Source organism: Malus domestica, chromosome 11, assembly GCF_042453785.1.
Source record: "Malus domestica chromosome 11, GDT2T_hap1".
Classification (NCBI taxonomy): Eukaryota; Viridiplantae; Streptophyta; class Magnoliopsida; order Rosales; family Rosaceae; genus Malus; species Malus domestica.
In genome coordinates, this window is record NC_091671.1 from 4,363,605 (window position 1) to 4,381,609 (window position 18,005).

Consider the following 18,005-nt stretch of genomic DNA (forward strand, 5'->3'; position numbering starts at 1 on the left):
TTTCATGTATTGTACAACTGAAACCGAAGGATTCAAATGATAAAAATTAAAATTCAAAGGATACGAATGATGGAAACTAAAATCCAAAGAATTCGAATGCAAAAAACCAAAACAAAAGGGTCGGAAAAAATATATGGGAGAAAGCTTTCGGAGCCGCGCTCCGCTGTTATGGAGTGCTTCTCTTGTTCTCATATTTATAGGGTTGGGTTGGGATCTGTTTTGTTAGGATTTATGCGATGTTGATGGTGTGTCAAATTACGATGGGGCCACGGTTGTTTCTGTTAATTAACGGGACTACCCTTGGGTTTGGTGTGTTCTGGCCTCTGGGGAGATTTTGGGGTTGGGGCCCAAGCTCAGTAATGTAGGAACGATTTTGTTGGGCTTAGTATTGGGGTAGTAGTTGAACTTTATGGAAGTTTAAAGTGCATAATTAAATTTTTGTGGATCGTGTTTTACTGTACCGGTAGAAAGTAATTATGTCTGTGTATTTTGGTGCGGGTTCAATCTCCATCAATCCCCTCCGTCCTAACATATAAATGTTTAACCCAATAAATGTCGTTTGTCAAAACAAAAAATTAATTCGGTTTTTTTTTATATTTTTCAATAGGTAATATGCATAAACAAAACATAACAAAACATTCTTTTAATTTTTATAATTAAAAATAGAATTATCACTAATCTCACGGCCTAGCGAGTTTGATGCTGAATTATTGTTGGCTTATTGTGTAGCTTATTTCATTCTCCCACGTCAATATGGTTGCCCAACATAGAGGTTTTCTTAACCAGCACAAAGTTAATCTTAATTCTTCTATGGACTAGTTTGATCTCCAAAATTTGGTGGAATGTGTAACTAATTATATTCAAATTATATCAAAATCCTACAAGTATTTTGGAGCCAATAATTTTTTTTGCTAGAGCGATAACGTTAGTGGATAAAATAATTTTTATTAGGAAGAAAGGAAATTGGTTATAATTGATCCATAGCAAAGTGCATATGCATGATTGTTTCAAGTTGGGAGTAGCAACTAGCAACATAAACACCAAGAAAGAATATAGACAAGGAGAAATCAGGTTGGGCTTAAGTTGGCCCAACTCGTGCTGAGCCCAACCCAGATGAGATTGGATCCACAACCCAACTTGACGTCGTGACCGTACATATTTCATATTTTCATTGATAAACACGCGCCAAAAATAACGGAAACAAAGTTTGCAGTTGGCTCCGATTGCTTTCGATCACAATCGTCGATTCATCGTCACCAAACCACCTTCGTTTTCTTTCAATTTCAAAAAAGCAATTAAAACCTCCAAATTTGCAGCGGCACCTCCAAATTACCGAATCGGTGCTCGCTCACTCAGCAACCAGCAATCCCGAGTTTTTCAGGTGAATCGGTGCATCTCTCTCTCTCTCTCTCTCTCTCTCTCTCTCTCTCTCTCTCTCTTAGGGTTTAAGTTTGGTTAACTAGGAAGTGCTTCTTAGGAATTCAACCTTAGTCTGTGATCGAGTTGAGATTCTGTTTGCGATTTCAAGAATTCAATGTTTATTTCTGAGTAATTTGATCGTTTCATAGAAAATTTGTGCATTTTGATCGTTGTTTGGCTCAATTTTCAGGGTTTTTGTTTTCCATTTCCATTATTCTGTATGTGTTGGGACATTTGTGTGTCTTCCTCAAATAATGCTTCACATACTAATTACTGTTCCATTTTAACCCTTGGGAGTGAAATTTTCAGATTGATTTTTTCAATATGTTGCAATGGATGGGAGGATCGAGGCGGAAAGTAACGACTGTAAGTGTGATTTAAAATTATTTCGGATTCATGTTCTAATTTTAAATCTTTCACGGCATATCCTGGATTCCGAAAATGGGAGGTTGAAATTTTGTTCTGACATTTTAGCATTTGTTTCATGCTTGTTACCTCTTTGGTTGAATCGGGGAAACTTCAGTCAAGGAAGTCTACACAGCAGAGGTACACAAGACTTGTTTTTATCAGTAACAAAAGTTCACATATTGCATCTATAAGGATTTTGTAGCACCGATGTAACATTAGTAATTGAAATGTAAAATTAAATGGTTATTATACAAAACGTTTTGCTATCGAACTGTATGTAAATTTTGGTGCAATTTTTCCAGAAGAATAATGCTGTTGAGCATATGGTTCTAACTTTTAAGACTTAAAGTTTATATTCTGTTAGATGTAGCATATCGATATGTTCTGAGTCTTATGACCATCCTTTGGATTGTCAAGGCAAAAGCAGTACTTTGAACAAAGAAGACGACAACAACAGCGTCAGGGGCAAACAACTGGGTTAGAGAGTTACGCAGATGGCCTAAACATATCTGAACAACATCACAAAGAACATCGATCTTTGGATATTCTCAGTTTGCTGAACCTATCAACAACTGCTCAAGAACACAAATCTTCTTACCCTATTCGTAAGTTCCTAATATCTTAAAAATTCGGGAAGTCCGTAGGAGCATTTTTCATTTCTCCCAGATTTTATATGGTCTGTGATAGGACCCTGCAATTAAAACTAATTGAGCTTTACTCTTTAGCTTTGGTATTGTGACTATTTTCAATAAGTAAACTATTTTCTCTCTTTCCCTCTGTTTGTCACTTTTGCAACCATATAAGGAAGGGAAGATCTTGAAGTCAAGGCTTTAAGACCGAAGTGTGATATCACAAAGGATTCACCAAAAGTACCTTCAAAGATGGTTGCTCCTCTCACCTCTGTTGAAGTTAACAAAGCAAGTATGCTTTCTACTTTATTTTCTTAACTTTTAGGGCCCTTTCTTCCCCATCCCGTACCTCCATCCTGTTTTGCCATCTTAACTTTTCTCCGTCTGTACTTCTTTAATGGATACACTATGTTTTAATGGATTATTTTTATATGATGATACAGGAGCTGAATCAGGCCTTCAAGTGGAGATTGCATCTCCGAAAAAGTGAGTGATGTGTGTGTGTGTGCGCGCGCACGCATATGTGTACTTTTTGTGGAATATCATCACACCCATACATACCTATATCTCTCCAAACTCATTTTAAAGCCTTATTTTTACTTGTAACTGAATAAATAAATCCAAGCTACTTTGATTTCAAGTGGTTTCAGTTTCACTATAAACAGTCAGTTGACTTTGTACATATAGATTGTGGTCTTGTTGCTGGTAAATTGATAATAGTGATCACAATGGTGTGCATAGTTGCTTCCATGTGTGATTGTTTTGCTAGAGTGCATCTTTGTCCAGTGGAGAATTGATATATTATTTTGCATCACAGGGTTAAGCTTTGTGCTCCGCATAATCATGACAAGTCCTTCAATGAAATTAATTCTAAACCAGACACCTGGAGAGCAGGCACTGAGCAGCGTAAGTATAAAAGCCACTTCCTTGTCAGTTTTGAACTTTCTTACTTTCTAACTTTTGGTATCTGTCCTTACAGATTTAGCTAGCGAAAACAGTTTATAAGTTGGTTGTCAGTAGAACCTTGCCATAGGGCCTTGAAAGCCACTTCCTTGTTATTTCTGGTTTTTATATAAATCCCTGAGTATTGAAGCTTTTCTTCATAAATTGTTCCTTTCTGTTTCAGAATGTTCTGTACTTGATTTTCTTGGCGATGATGGGTTGAATGACTACGTAAAAGAAAGCCCAGTACATGAAGATCATGTTGCATTTTCAGTTGAAGGTATAATTCTGTTAATTCAGATCCTTAAGTAATATCTTCTATTTCGTATTCATTTATACAACACGAACTACTGTCCACCATTGTGTTGCTCAAATTTTGAGTTTTCCTTTATACTTATGACTAAAAGCTCAATTTGAATTTTAATTGGAAGAGTTGCTTCATAAGGTTATTCCCAACTCTCTGGAAGTAAGATGCAGGTGTCATAGGTTGTAGTGCTTCTTTACTTGAAAAACAATAAAAAATATACTAAAATAATTGTTTGTCAAACAATTGACATCGTGTAATTCCCATCCCTTCTTAATGAAGCTGTTGGGTCCATGAGAAACAGTGCCTGCTATTTTTTTCTCCTGATGTTGATAAAGTGTTTTCACTGCACATCCTTACTTGTCAGGTTTGGGTAAAATGGGAATGGAAACACCAGTCCATTCACCAAGACAGCCTGGAAGGTAACGATCCCAACTGTAGTTCGGTCAGCTAAGGTTGTTGCTATCTAGGATGCTACACTTGTCAAATATTTCTTATTTTCCATGAATGGCTTTCACCAATTTCATGGAAATGTTATATTTAAATGCCAAAAGACATGTAATTAGTGGAACTTATACATTTTTGGTCAAAAGTGGGGACTCCAAATTTAAAAGAAGATTCTAACTTTGTCTGCACATGGCTTAAATTTTTGTGATTGTAGAACATTCTCCTATGATTGCTCTTCACCCTTGAATCCTGCCAGGGGACAAAAATCATTCAACAGTCGTAAGCATCTGGATGACTTTGAAATTGAAATGGTGAGAGGCATTATTGATTGAATTCTTATCGTGTAATCTTAACTTTTCCATGCACTTTAACTCTTAAGTGACTTATTTGTGCAGTCACTTTTATATCTCTCTGATATAAGAACCCTTGTTTAGAATCTTTATCCTGTACGACCCATTTAAAATTTTCTTTTGGAAGGGCTAGATTATGCTCTCTTCTTTGGGTATAAATTAGTTTCTTCTGATGCAGGATGCAATGATGCAAGATATCAATATTCCCCCATATAGCAGTGCTTTAGAGTTTTCTCCTGATCCAATGGATTCATTCAGTAGTTCAAAGCAAACTCTATCAAAGGATGATGGTCACAGTGGTAGATTAGATAGTTATTATGGATGCAGAAGAATCTTTGACGATGCTGAAAATTTCAGAAAAGATAAATGGGATGGTAAATACTTCTTCCTTGAGTGATAATGTGCCCTTTATTACAGTTGACACATTGCAAGAGAATGTAATATCTAACATAGCATCATTTCCGTTAGCCTGATATGCATTGTTGACCTATTCCCTATGGGTTATCTAACATTGCTCCATGTAATTATTTATTCTAGATCTCTAGGTTCAATTTGCATGAAAATCTGGTGAAATTTTACTTTTGGAAATATGATCTTTGATTTTTTGATTTCTAATGAGTCATGAGAACAGTGCATATATTATATTCAACATGATATGAACTTTACTAGTAGCATGTAACCGCAACAAAAAAATACTAGTAATTTTTTCTGAGATATGCTTGTTTTCATTTCCGTAGCAAGTAAATGAGTCCATGAAAAGAAATGTAATCAGTTATCTGTGATCTTTCTGTTATTTACATTATGATGGTTAACTATACTAGTACTCTTCATTCTGCTGGACCAATGGCCTTCTGATAGGGTTCAAATATAGGATGATATGACTTATTAGTTGTCTACCAGGTCGGCCTTGTTTCCCAGAGGAATACACTTTTAATGAATGGGAACATGATTTATCATGGAAGAACTGGCAAAGTCAAATGAACTGTGTTTCTGATGATAATTTGATGCACGAAAAGTACAAGATGTCAGATTTTGCTTTTGAAGGACCCTTTTCACCGATAAGGTGCTTAATTAATTTCTACTTCTTCAGTTATCCTGTTTTGAGAAATCATATCTTCTTGATAGAGTTGTGGCATCTGTACAGGTCTGCTACAGGCATCACACACAAGTTCGACGTCTTAGGTGCTCTCTGTCTGAAACTCCTAATTGAACTATGCGTGTAGAATCCCTTAACTGGCCTATGTGTAGCTGTGTGCATATATAAAAATACAAATTGTTTGGGTTCAAGAAGCCATTACCTATATATTATATACTAGAACTTTTGCATCCTGAAATTGTTTTTGATTGGTCCATCGGCATTGCATGGTAGGATTAAGCTGTGAGTTGTCCATTTCTTAGACCATGTTATGAAAGAGCTTACATGGAAACGTTGTGCTAAAACTGTGATGTATTAGCTTTATATGAAATGGAATTGTTTGCTTTCATCTATGGATTTTTGTCTGATGCTTTGCTCGCTTCTCTCTTATCAGAGGAACCTTCATATTTCAAGCACCAAAAATCAGAAAAGTATCATGATTTTATGGTTCCCAATGGAGCAAGGTACGCCTTCGGACTGAGCTAAATTTCTATCCGTAATGTAGACATAAACTCAAGGGTGTCTGCTTGTGATGTTAGACAGACACCACGCAGTAGGAAGGAATTTTGATTTTGGTGGTGTAACCAGGCAACCCGATTGGTCTTGCTTTATGAATGAAAATGAAAGGGACAATTTGAGCTTGCTGAGGTAATTAGCGGCACTCTTTTGCTTCACATTGATTTTCTTCCCCCACCTCTTACTCTGACTCATACAGTCATATGTTTCATAACCTTCTGTGTCTTTCAACAGTGAAGAGTCTTGCTCATCAAGTGCAGGTATATCTATTGATCGAAAATATGTGGCGATATGATAACCTTTACTCATAATAAATTGCTGCTATTGCCAATATGATAACCTTTACTCATAATAAATTGCTCCCTTTTCCATTTTTTAACGTCAGTGAGGGACAATGCGATTGATAGTTCACTGTCAAAGCCAACCAGGAATTGGAGCAAGAGAAGATACGACAATGCATACGCTGACCCAGGATATCATTTGAATATAACTTCTACAGGAAAGACACGGATCAAAAGCAAGCATGTTGTTCAACCAGAGGATATTGCACATGGGTCAGGAAAATGCACGAAGATGCCAGATTCGTCGAAGTTCAAACCATTCCACCACTCAAACTCTCCTCTCCAGGAAAAGTTTACCCCAAACAGCAATTGGTTCCCTGAGGAAGGATATCTGTCGGTTGACAATAATTCAGGTTGCAGTTCTTTCCATCAAAAGTCAGAGACAAACTGCCCATCTGCAGGCTCTAAAATTTTGTTTGGAGATCCTTTCAGTGCAAGTCCTGTCCCAGAATTACATCTCAATCCTATATCTCATTTTAAACCCTGCGAACCTGTTGCAAGTTCACCTTCCGGCAGTTTGATTTCTGGGAACTTTGAATTTCATGACTCTCCTATGACCCCTAAGATTGGTTTTGGACCAAGACAACCAGAGTTCCCTTACTCTCATGGCGAGACACCATCTCTGGATTTATCAGCGCAGGAAAGTGTCAGCAAAGATGAGGGAGGAAAAGCTGAATCGCAGCCATGCCGAAAATCTAAGCTGGAGGAAGAACATTGTATTCTGAACAATTTGTTCACAGAAAATCAACGATGGAACAAGGACAGTGAATGTGAGGAAGTAAAAGATGCAGCTTCGGGACTAACAGCAAGCGTAAAACCAACCTTGCTTGAGCGGGCTGAGAAGACATCGTCATCTATGAACTCTCCAGCGAAATATAGAAGCATAATAGAAAAGAAAGAGTATGTGACACAAACATTGAAGTATTTTCTCTCCCTCGAGTTTATATGTTTGGTTCCCCAACTCTTTGAGTCTTACAACCTATTCTATGTTTGTACTAAAAGGTTTTCGTTGTTGACAGGGATTACTGTGGTAACGAAATTCCTATCCCATGTCTAAAAAGCAACGGAGGTACATGTTTCTTCTTAACTGTCTTGAACTTCCCTTTAGTTTCTTGCCAACAAAGGTTCAGCAAATGTTTGTTTCGTTTTGTTTCTCAATTTTGTTGCAGACTAATATGCTTCGTTCGCTTGTTTTTTTACAGAAATGGAAGAGGCTGAGCCTCAGGAAACGAAGAAAGAAAGTAAACAGCAAAGTGATTTTGTTGACTCGTCCTGTCGGGTGATGATGCTTCAGAGCTATGTTCAGTTTCTTTGTGTGCAGAAGGTACTGAAGGAGGCAGCTGCACACAACGGCATAAAGAAGATATAACATGTTTGCGACATGGCAGCCGCGGCTGACTTCCCTTTGACGCGAGGATTCTGTTGAATCAAACTGCACGGTACATTTTCGTTGTAAACATCATTTTCGGATGTGTAATGCATATCATACCGGTCTAGTAGATTTACGTTTTACAGTAGCAAAACGGAGCAGAAGGCAAAAAACCCCGGATCGTAATATGATTCAAAGAAATTAACAACGGTTACATTGTGTATCTAAGTGTTTGACGAATCAAACAGGACTGAAGTGTTGATAGGTATAAATGTTAGCCTTTTGGGATTCTGTTCTTGTATATTAAATGTCCTTATAGAGGTCATCTTCCCCTTCATCGCTAGGGTTTCCGAATTCCTTCAAACGGCATTGCAATTTTATGACGTCCGATTGCCGGAGAGGCTTCAGAAAGAACTCTTCGGCTCCTTCCTCAAGGCACCTATTCAGGTCAAGAAAATTGAGGGATCAGTAAACTGCTATACATTTCCTCAAAATTAGAAAATAAATAAATACATTGAGATTTCTAGGGGAAGATTTTTACTTCTCGATTCGAGTAGGTATGTCCTCAGATGATACAACAACTACTGGTATCTCCTTCACGGTTGGCGAATCCTGTTTAAAGAGGGAGATTGGCTGGGTTAGATAAATTTTCTAGTTAAAGCCATAATTAGAAGGTAGATGTGCTCCCGCTTAGGCTTTGACAATTTTTTGCACATCGCATTAACCCAATATGAATCGACAAAAAAATAATAGGTTTCGGCTCGACCCGTTAACAAGTCGGGTTGTTATCGGGTTATCTGTTAGAAACTCGACAAACATGACCTGTTTACCAGGTCTTATACACTCGAGTTTGAATAGATAACGGGTTTGACATGATATGATCAAGGAGGAAAAAATCGATAATATCTGCAAAATATCGCCGATATTATCGTTATTTTGAGGTTCCGAAATTTTTTAACTATCCAATCTATTTTCGTTAAAATATCACGATATTATCGATAATATCGCAATATTTTCAAAATTATCGATAATATCGCGATATTTTATTAAAAAAATACTTAAATATGTTGAAAAAACTCAACACATAATTAACTTGATCATGGCCCAAAGGCCAAACAAGTTTTGGTTATCTCACCAGGGGAGTGTGAGTTTTATAGGAAAAATTCATTGCTCACTTCCTTGCATGGGCGATGTGGGACTCGCCCAATGGGGAAAAAATCAAAATTTCGGCCGAAATTTTACACCCACTTTAAACGGCCATAACTTTGTCAAAACTCAACGAAATCAAGCAAGACAAAAACGAAAGTTGTAGCCCTCGAAGAGACGAAGAGAATGGTACCTCACACTATGTCTGAATCGTAGTGGTTTGGCCGGAAAATGCCTCGAAAGTCACTGAGGTGGCTGAGGTCGTCGGAAACTGGGTAAGATTCAAATGAGTATAACTTTTTCAATACGCAACGAAATTGAGTGAAACAAAAAGAAAAGTTGTAGCCCTCGAAGAGACGAAGAGAATGGTACCTCACACAATGTCTGAATCGTAGTGGTTTGGCCGGAAAATTCCTCGAAAGTCACTGAGGTCGCTGAGGTCGTCGGAAACTGGGTAAGATTCAAATGAGTATAACTTTTTCAATACGCAACGAAATTGAGTAAAACAAAAAGGAAAGTTGTAGCCCTCGAAGAGACGAAGAGAATGGTACCTCACACGACGTCTGACTCGTTGTGGTTTGGCCGGAAATTGCCTCGAAATCTACTGAGGTCGCCGGAAACTGGGTAAGATTCAAATGAGTATAACTTTTTCAATACGCAACGAAATTGAGTGAAACAAAAAGGAAAGTTGTAGCCCTCGAAGAGACGAAGAGATTGATACCTTGCAAGTCAGCCAAAATTCAATTGACACACTCCTAGCTTCCAAAATTCAATACTTTTACTTTATATCAAGTTGAAAAAACATAATCGGCATCCAAATTAAAGTTTAATCTTATTTAATGTATTGATTTTCAATCGTTAATTGATATACTATAATTTGGAACTTCAACGCCTAGACGCATGCTTATGTGTAAGAAATTTAAATTGTCAAATTCGGCACATTATTCTTCATCATTTTATTAACTTCCCTTTTTTTTTTTAATATCCTAAATAAAACCTCCAAATATTGTACTAATTAATTATATATAAATGATTATGGTGTGTTTAAACTTCTTTCATTAATTACTACATATTTTCTACACTCACAATGTTTGTCAGCTCGCTATATAATCAACTTAAATCAGTTAAATCCATCATGCAATGCATTTCCTTCCAATTTTTTGTGATAAACTAATAGATAATTGACTAAATAAACATCCTACAAAGTTTCATTAAAAATTTCCAAGTTTTTCTTACAATTTCCGTGGTTTCCATGTAATTTTTATCGATATCGATATTATCCCGATATTTCCATCGATATTTCCGTGTTTTCGGACTACCGATATTTCCGATATTACCGATATTTTCTTCCTTGGATATGATCCGTAAAGATAACGGGTATGACACGAACACGACAAGCATGACCTGTTTACCAGATCTTATGCACTCGAGTTTGAATTTTACTCCCAATTTAATTTAGTTTAAAAGTAAAATATCATCTGTATATTTAAAAAAAAAATTCATTGAAATGGCTTTTCAATTATGCACTATACATTTCAGCATAAAATAGTCACATAATTAATTACCTTAATTTTTTTCAGAAGCTCATAACCGGTCATTCCCGGCATAGAGTAATCAGTGATGATCATGTTAACATTCGAAACCTGCAAGACACATGCATTGAATCTCAGAGTCAAATAAAAAAAACAAGCGGTACTTTGGTCGCCCTCTTGAATTTTCTCTCGATAAATTAGAGTAATTTAGAATATCACTTTGTATGGTGCGATTCAAGAACTAAACCACTTACAATGTTGCCGAAGTTTTGTTGTCCATCAGCAAGCCCCAACAGCTCCAATGCACCATGTGCGTTTTCTGAAGTAGTCACTGCCATATACAAAAGGAGAACCACATATTATTACCTCCCACAACTACACATTCAACTTAATGAACAAAAAAATCTTCTGAAAAACTATATGGCATATAGTAATATCAAATCATAGAGTTCCTAGTTGATCTTAAAATACCAATAATGAGTCAAGATTAAGATAGATTAGGGTTCCTTCATTGTAGCAAAAAAAGAAAGAAAAAAAAGCTTATATAACTAAAACTATATTGCAACGAACTCGTAACTTAAGTAGTTAAGAGTATTTAGTGGTACTAATTTGGTTGTGTAAGGCTCTTTTTTCTTATTTTCCTTAAAAAACAAAGCTATGACTCATTAACCAATCACGTAATGGAGAAGAACTTACATGAAATAGGTTTACCACTATTTAAACGTTTCAGTTTAATAATACAATGACAATAGAGATAAACTTATACATAACATTATTGAATCGAGATACCAGAAAAATGGTAGACCTATTCCACGTAATTTCTTCTCCTTCTAGTGACCACCATGACCCAACAACAACGACCAAGTAACTTTTAAAGTAGCAGTACCTTTGCATGCAGAGTTGGTGAGCAATTTTTCAATGATTTTGCGGTCCACCAAACTATCATCGACAGCCAAAACATGTGGCTTTTCATCGTCTTTCCACCCCAACCCCATTGATGCCGTGGCACAGAAGAAGAAGAAGCAGCAGCAGCAGAAGCAAAAGCCACGAAACCTATTGAGCCTGATCGGAATCTATATATAACCAGAGAAGGCATATAAAATCATGAAAAAATCAATTTGGTCACAGATATCTCGTCATCTTTTTAGGTGTTTGTGATATTGTTGACCCTAGAAATTACAAAGCCTACGTGGCGCGCAGGCCGAGTATATTCTAAGCTAACTACGTCCTTCGGTGATTGCGGGGCGTGCCAACTCGTCGGCCGAGGCTCGGCCGAGGAGTAAATTTGATGATGCTGCGTTGGGTCGCGCTACTGACTTCTGCGTCTTGCGATTGCGGCCGAGAAAGGAACACGTCTCGGCCTCTTGGGTTCTCGAGCCTGAAGACAAGGCTGCTATTTCTTACAAAGTTCACGAACCGAATTCGGCTTGCAATGTGCCGAATGTAATAACTGTGACACCTCACCTCGCCGAGAAGGCTAATGAGATGACCTCGACCAACAAGGATTCAAAAACCCTTCTCGACCGAGACTTGGATAGGTAATCGACCGTTCTCGCCGCAGTGCTGTTGATGCCAACGGAAGATACTGCGAGATCGACCGACTCTACGGTGACAGAGCTGTCTATGCCGACTTAAGATATCACCGGTTGCTTCCACAGTGCTGTTGATGCCAACGGAAGATGTGTCAGCGAAAAAGGAAAAGAAAAAGATCTCAAGTTGTGAGAGTTTGCGCATGGCAATTTTGTATTGATTTTGTGGGCTTTTTCCATTGCTGAATGTCTTGTATTTATAGTAGCAGAACACCGAGCCCGAGTTCTAATCCTATTCGAACTAGGTTTCCTTCTCCGGATTAACGTTACCTCAATCAGTCCTATCTCTGCTAGGACTACGAATCTAGTCCTTAACTGAGCCGGATTCGCCTTCTAGTTTTACTGGTCTCGTCGAGGGTCCCTATTGTATTAGAACTCGACTTGCACTCTGATTTAACCGATCTAGGCCTAGAAGCCCATGAGCTGAACGCCCCCATGACTTTCTCGCCGTACGTCTTCCCGGGCCGAAAGTGATACCTCCCTCGGCCCAAACTGTTATTTTGGGCCCAAACATTGCCCCCTCGCTTTTGAGGTCCTCGGCCTGAAACCTTCGGCCGAGTTTCGGCCTTGAAGAAGCGAATCTACCACTCAGGATCCCAATACCCGAGTTCCAAGGCGCATTTATTGAACATGATCGCACGATCTTGATCCTGCTAAACCACTCGCCACGTGGCATCCCCTAACATGGCCAATCCCCGATAATGACGTCTGAAGCGTGCGCCTGCCCGAACCGTCTCGCCATTATGACCACTATCTCAATCCGCGAGCCATTTCATCAGTCCGTGAGCCCTCCTGTCATCGTGCAGGCGTCGAACCGTCTTTCGTCATTAACTTTGCCGTCACACGCGATCGTGCGCCCCCAAAACCTAAAACCGTCGGTCTTCTCAACCGCATTCCCCAAATGCTCATCATGATCAACGATTCCTCCGGTCGATTTTGCCCTTTGTTTTGAATTTCGAACGATTGCTCTTCCTCCCATTACTCTATAAATACCGAAATTTCCTCATTTGTACTTTACGTTCTCAAACTTCCTGAAATCCCCTACCCTTGCTCTCAAGTGCATTCCTCCATTCCAAGTTTTCGTCCTCAAATCCCCAACCCAGAAAACCTCCTTACGCTGTGCTTTTACAATGGCCTCCTTCATCTCCAAGCTTTCCCGGGAATGCGACCAGCATCAGAAGATCCTTGATCGGAGCTCGATCAAGAATATACGGTTCGAGAACGACATGAGCACCGTCCACCAAATCCTGGGTCCTCTCTTCAAGGCAACAATCCCGCCGACCATCACTGGTCTTCTCCAGGAACACTGCCTTACACCCTTGCTCCAAGGGTTTGAATGGTCGAGATGGGAGGCGGCAAAGCCCCAAGGCTCCTGGCCCTCGACGACCACCACCTGGGCGACCTGGGTTGTCCGAATGGAACGGCTCTTCGGCGAAAAATGGAAAATCCTGGGTATCTACGACGCCATCCTCCTTTCGTCGATGGACATTGTCCCTGACAAGGAGCTGCTCCTAGCCGCTCTATGCTTCTGGTGCTCAGCCACCAACACAATGGTCCTTCCCCTTGGTCCCATTGGTCCCACCATCCTGGACATCACCGCCATTTTGGGGACCTCGGCCACCGGGATCCCTATCGACGCGACCCTCTCCGGGCACCCGTCGAATATCGATCTGAAGACGCTCTTCGACCGTCGAGCCTTCGAGACCCTGAATAGTGACGGTCACATCCCGTCGAGGGATGAAATACAGAAGCTCCACAAGAACTTTCTCAACTACAACACCCTCTACCTTCACTTCGCCGGTCGAGGGGAAGAGGACCTGCGAGAGGGAGAGCATGAAGCCTTCCTCTTCTACTGGTACAACAAATACATTTGTTGTACCAAATCAAACAAATGTTTGGTCGAGAATATGCCAGTGGCCGAAGCCCTGGCCAGTGGTCACGTCCTGGCGCTGAGTTCTAATATTCTTGCCCACCTCTTCCGTTGCCTGGCCGAGGCGACTCTCCACACGGTGGACCCCCACCAGAATGGCCCTCTCTGGGTCTTCCAGCTCTGGTTGCAGGTGTACTTCGCCTCCCTTCGGCCGGCTATAGCTGATTTCTCAGCAACAGAGGCTCTTGGTCCTCAGCTAGCCTCCCGACCAACGCCTCCTCATCAGGCCGAAGAGGTATTTAGGTACCTCTTTGCCCTTGACGATCTCTCAAGCGACGAATTCCTGATTTGTCGTCGTCGCGATTACCCCCCCTCCATCAGACTGCCTACCTCGACGTGGGCGGCAGAGGAGGACGCTGCTCTTCGCCGAACCTGGGGGTCGTTCGTGCTTGCTCGCGACCTTCCTCTCGGCTGCGACGGGAAACGGTCGGGGTGGGAAGTGTACCATCCGAACTTCCTTGCCCGTCAGCTCGGCTATCTTCAGGGCTGTCCCGTCCCCCTTCTCTCTTCCCGCACAGTATTGAGCCGCGGACGCGAGCCTCGCTCTTCAGAGAACGAGTGCAGGACTGCCGCGAAGGAGTTTCAAGAGTACTGCCAAAGATTTCGCCTACGACCGGCCACCCCAGAAACCCATTGCACTGACACCTTCGGTGAGTGGTGGGAAAATTACACTCAAGAGTTCTTCGGTGCGCCGGTCGAGGATGTACTAAGCAGGCTCTTCGGTAACCGACCTAAGAAAGCCCCGGCCCCCCACTCTCAAGGTAGTTGTTCAATTCCCCCTTTTTCTTCAACCTTGCCTATTGTACGCCTTACTGAATTGTCTTTATACTTTTAGGTAGTCGGCCTTTGAGAAAGACAGAGGTAGTTGCCGCTGCTATGGCCGGGAAAAAATCGGTCGTGGCCAAAAAGGACAAACCTGCTGGTAGGGCCGGGCTGATCAAACGGCCTCGCCAAGAGGCCGGGCCGGCTATCGAGCCTTCCCCGCCTGCCAAGCGGGTCAAGCAACTGGCGAAGAAAGGTGCACGGGAGATCCACGTTATTTCCAGCCACACGACGACTCCCAGTGCTTCCCCTTCTCCCGCCGCCGGCCATTCTGGGGTCAAGAAACAGCCGGCTTCGGCCATAGAGACGGTCCCAGCGCGGTCTGCTTCTGTGGCCGGCGAATCAGTCGTACCTCCCTCTGTCGAGAAGGCACCTGTCTCACACCAGGCGGTTCCTACGACCGAGGAAACCTCTCCCAAGAATCCAAAGCCCACGGTCTTCGTGCTGGAAGAGAGTGAGGGGAGCGACGAGGTCCCGCTGGCGCGTCGTCCTCCTACTCGTCAACGAACTCCTCCAGTATCCGAGATGGCGGTTTAACCCGGCCCCTCCTAGGCTAATCGTGGCAAGCGCACGGTCGAGGAACCGACCCCGGCGGCCGAACCTCTCGTTCCTTCTCAAGACCAGGACGTCCCTGCCTCCACTGAAGCAGCTGCGCCAGTCGGCCCATCGGCAGCCGACCGTGGCAAACGCCTGCTCGAGGAACCCGAGGCCACGGCGGAATCGCCGATCCATCCTCAAGACCACGGCTTCCACATCCCTCCACAAGAGGTTACCTCGGCTTTTGTAAGTACCTTCAATTTTCCTCCTGATTGCTTTTCTGCTTTAGAATTCTAAACAAGGAAAAACTAAATGTCAGGTGCCTGTACATTCTTTTCACCGTTAATTCTATGCGCCGAAGGGCGTTATCTATATTTCCTGGCCGCCTCAGTGGCCATCAAACGTAGATAACCTCCATCGGCCTCGTGAAGTGAGAAGCAATCTGAGACACTGGGCTCGGCCATTGAGTTCTTTAGGTTCGAGCAACGACCCTGGGGACATGGCCGAGGTCTCCTCTCAGCAGGTTAAAAAACGACACCTTCTTGCTATTCTTGTCATGACTTCCTTTAAGCTTAACCTTGTTTATTCGTGCAGGCTTCATGGGAGGTTGAATTCAAAGCTCTCCTCTCCAGTACGACTGCAGAGTCCGGCCCTTCGGCCGCTCCAACTGAGGCTGCCGATCCAAGCGCCCTAACCCAGTTGCGAGAAGTCCTGTCGCTCTCTTCATCGCAAGTACTTGAGCGCAACGGTCTTGATCTGCTCGGCGTGTGTCTGAACGACCTTGGGGCCGACGGTCGCCTAAGCGGAGATGCCATTGTTCGGGCATCGTCTGCTTTGGAGCGCGTTCGGGAGACATTTGGCATCTTCCAGACTGCTCTGAAGGCCGAACAGGACCTGCAAGCCGCCACGGCCGTTCAAGACACCCTCCGTCCGAAGATTGACGATCTACGGGCAAAAGGAGAAGCGTTAGCCGAGCTCGACCGTCAGATGGCCGAACTAGCAAAATGCCGGTCGGTCATTGCTTCTGAACTTGCGAGGGACTTCGAGTCAGGCGGGAATGATCACCTAACTGAGTATGCGGCGGCCAAAAAACGGGTCGAGCGCCTGAGGCTAGACAAAAAGAATCGGCAAGCCGAAATCATCATGGCCGACGTGCGGTGGTTGGAATTGAAAGCTCTGCTCAGCACTCTTCTTCCCTCGTCTCCTTGAATGTATTAGACCTACTCATTTTTGTAATACCTGTCAATTTTAATGGAATGACTTTTCCTACAACAAACTTTTTATTCACGCATTTCCCATGTGACCGGATAGTATTTCTTCAAGAACTTCCCATTAATTGGTAATTTGTGAACTACTCCAGTCCGGTCTTTAAGATGATACGCCCCTTTACCGTATACCTTATGCACAATGAACGGCCCTTCCCAATTCGGCGACCACTTGCCGAACCTTGGATCTTTTATTCCTACGGGCAACACCGTTTGCCACACCAATTCACCCTCGCCGAACGTTTTCTGTCGTACCTTTTGGTTATAGGCTCGCTCGGCAATCTGTTTCTGTGCCACCAGTAAGTTATAAGCGTCAAGTCGCGCTTCTTCCAAATCTTCTAGTTCCTGTCTCATGGACTGATTATATTCGGCGCTAAACAAACTACTTTGTTCAATTAATCGCAACGAATTTATGCTCAACTCGACTGGTAGCACCGCATCGTGTCCGTAAGTCAATGCGTACGGGGTTGTTGCAGTCGCCGATCGGGACGACGTTCGGTATGCCCATAATGCCTCGTTCAACTTCAAATGCCACATGCCATGCCTCTCTTTTATTATTTTTTCGAGGATGCCAATCAACACTTTATTACTTGCCTCGGCCTGCCCATTCGCCTGTGGATAATACGGTGTGGACTGTTCCAGCCGAATTTTCAAATTGGCCGTGTATTCCTTAAACCTTTCGGCTGTGAAGATTGTTCCATTGTCGGTTATGATCGTTTCTGGCACACCGAACCGGGTCACAATGTGTTCCTCCATGAAATCGCAAACTTCTTTAGACGTTAATTCGGCATATGATTTTGCTTCGACCCACTTAGTAAAGTAATCAGTTGCGACTATTATCCATGCATGCTTAGCAGCTCCAGAAGTCGGCGTGATTTTGCCGATTACGTCCATGGCCCATCCTCTAAACGGCCACGGCTTAATGACCGAATGTAGCGATTCGGCCGGGACCCTTTGTATAGGCCCATGGATTTGGCACTGCACGCATCCTCGTGCAAACTCGATACAATCTTTCAGTATTCTCGGCCAAAAATAACCGTGTCGTCGGAGTAGCCATCGCATTTTTCGTCCAGACTGGTGAGCTCCGCATACCCCTTCATGAACCTCTGCGATCGCTCGAGCACTCTCTTGAGGGCCGAGGCATAGCAATAACAAACCATCTTCGCCCTTTCGGTACAACTCGCTCTGGTACGTGACATAGTTCGTGGCGTGAGCCCGTGTCCTGCGACTGTGTTTTCCGTTAGGATTGTCAAGGTACTGCATAATGGGCTTTCTCCAATCATCTGGTACTGCCTCGGCCGCGCAAATTTCTATAGAGTCCTGG

General features: G+C 42.3%; 2 protein-coding genes across 2 annotated transcripts; one reads left to right on the top strand and one right to left on the bottom strand.

Annotated features, from left to right (window-relative positions):
- The first annotated feature begins 1,208 nt into the window (after positions 1–1,208).
- LOC103447577 (uncharacterized) lies at positions 1,209–8,148 on the top strand. The gene is made up of 19 exons (XM_029088116.2): positions 1,209–1,381; positions 1,729–1,785; positions 1,943–1,965; positions 2,245–2,432; positions 2,632–2,748; positions 2,900–2,942; positions 3,274–3,362; positions 3,583–3,678; positions 4,070–4,124; positions 4,364–4,460; positions 4,678–4,873; positions 5,400–5,562; positions 5,644–5,681; positions 6,029–6,098; positions 6,223–6,282; positions 6,385–6,410; positions 6,536–7,391; positions 7,511–7,560; positions 7,694–8,148. The coding sequence occupies exons 2-19, from the start codon at positions 1,744–1,746 to the stop codon at positions 7,858–7,860; spliced, it is 2,376 nt and encodes a 791-aa protein (XP_028943949.1). The 5' UTR covers positions 1,209–1,381; positions 1,729–1,743; the 3' UTR covers positions 7,861–8,148.
- On the bottom strand, positions 8,044–11,595 carry LOC103412894 (two-component response regulator ARR17-like). Its single transcript, XM_029088117.2, has 5 exons — positions 11,425–11,595; positions 10,793–10,869; positions 10,572–10,649; positions 8,402–8,472; positions 8,044–8,299 (listed from the first exon to the last, which is right to left on the bottom strand). Exons 1-5 carry the CDS (start codon positions 11,531–11,533, stop codon positions 8,164–8,166), a joined length of 471 nt encoding a protein of 156 aa, XP_028943950.1. The 5' UTR covers positions 11,534–11,595; the 3' UTR covers positions 8,044–8,163.
- Between the last annotated feature and the right edge of the window lie 6,410 nt (positions 11,596–18,005).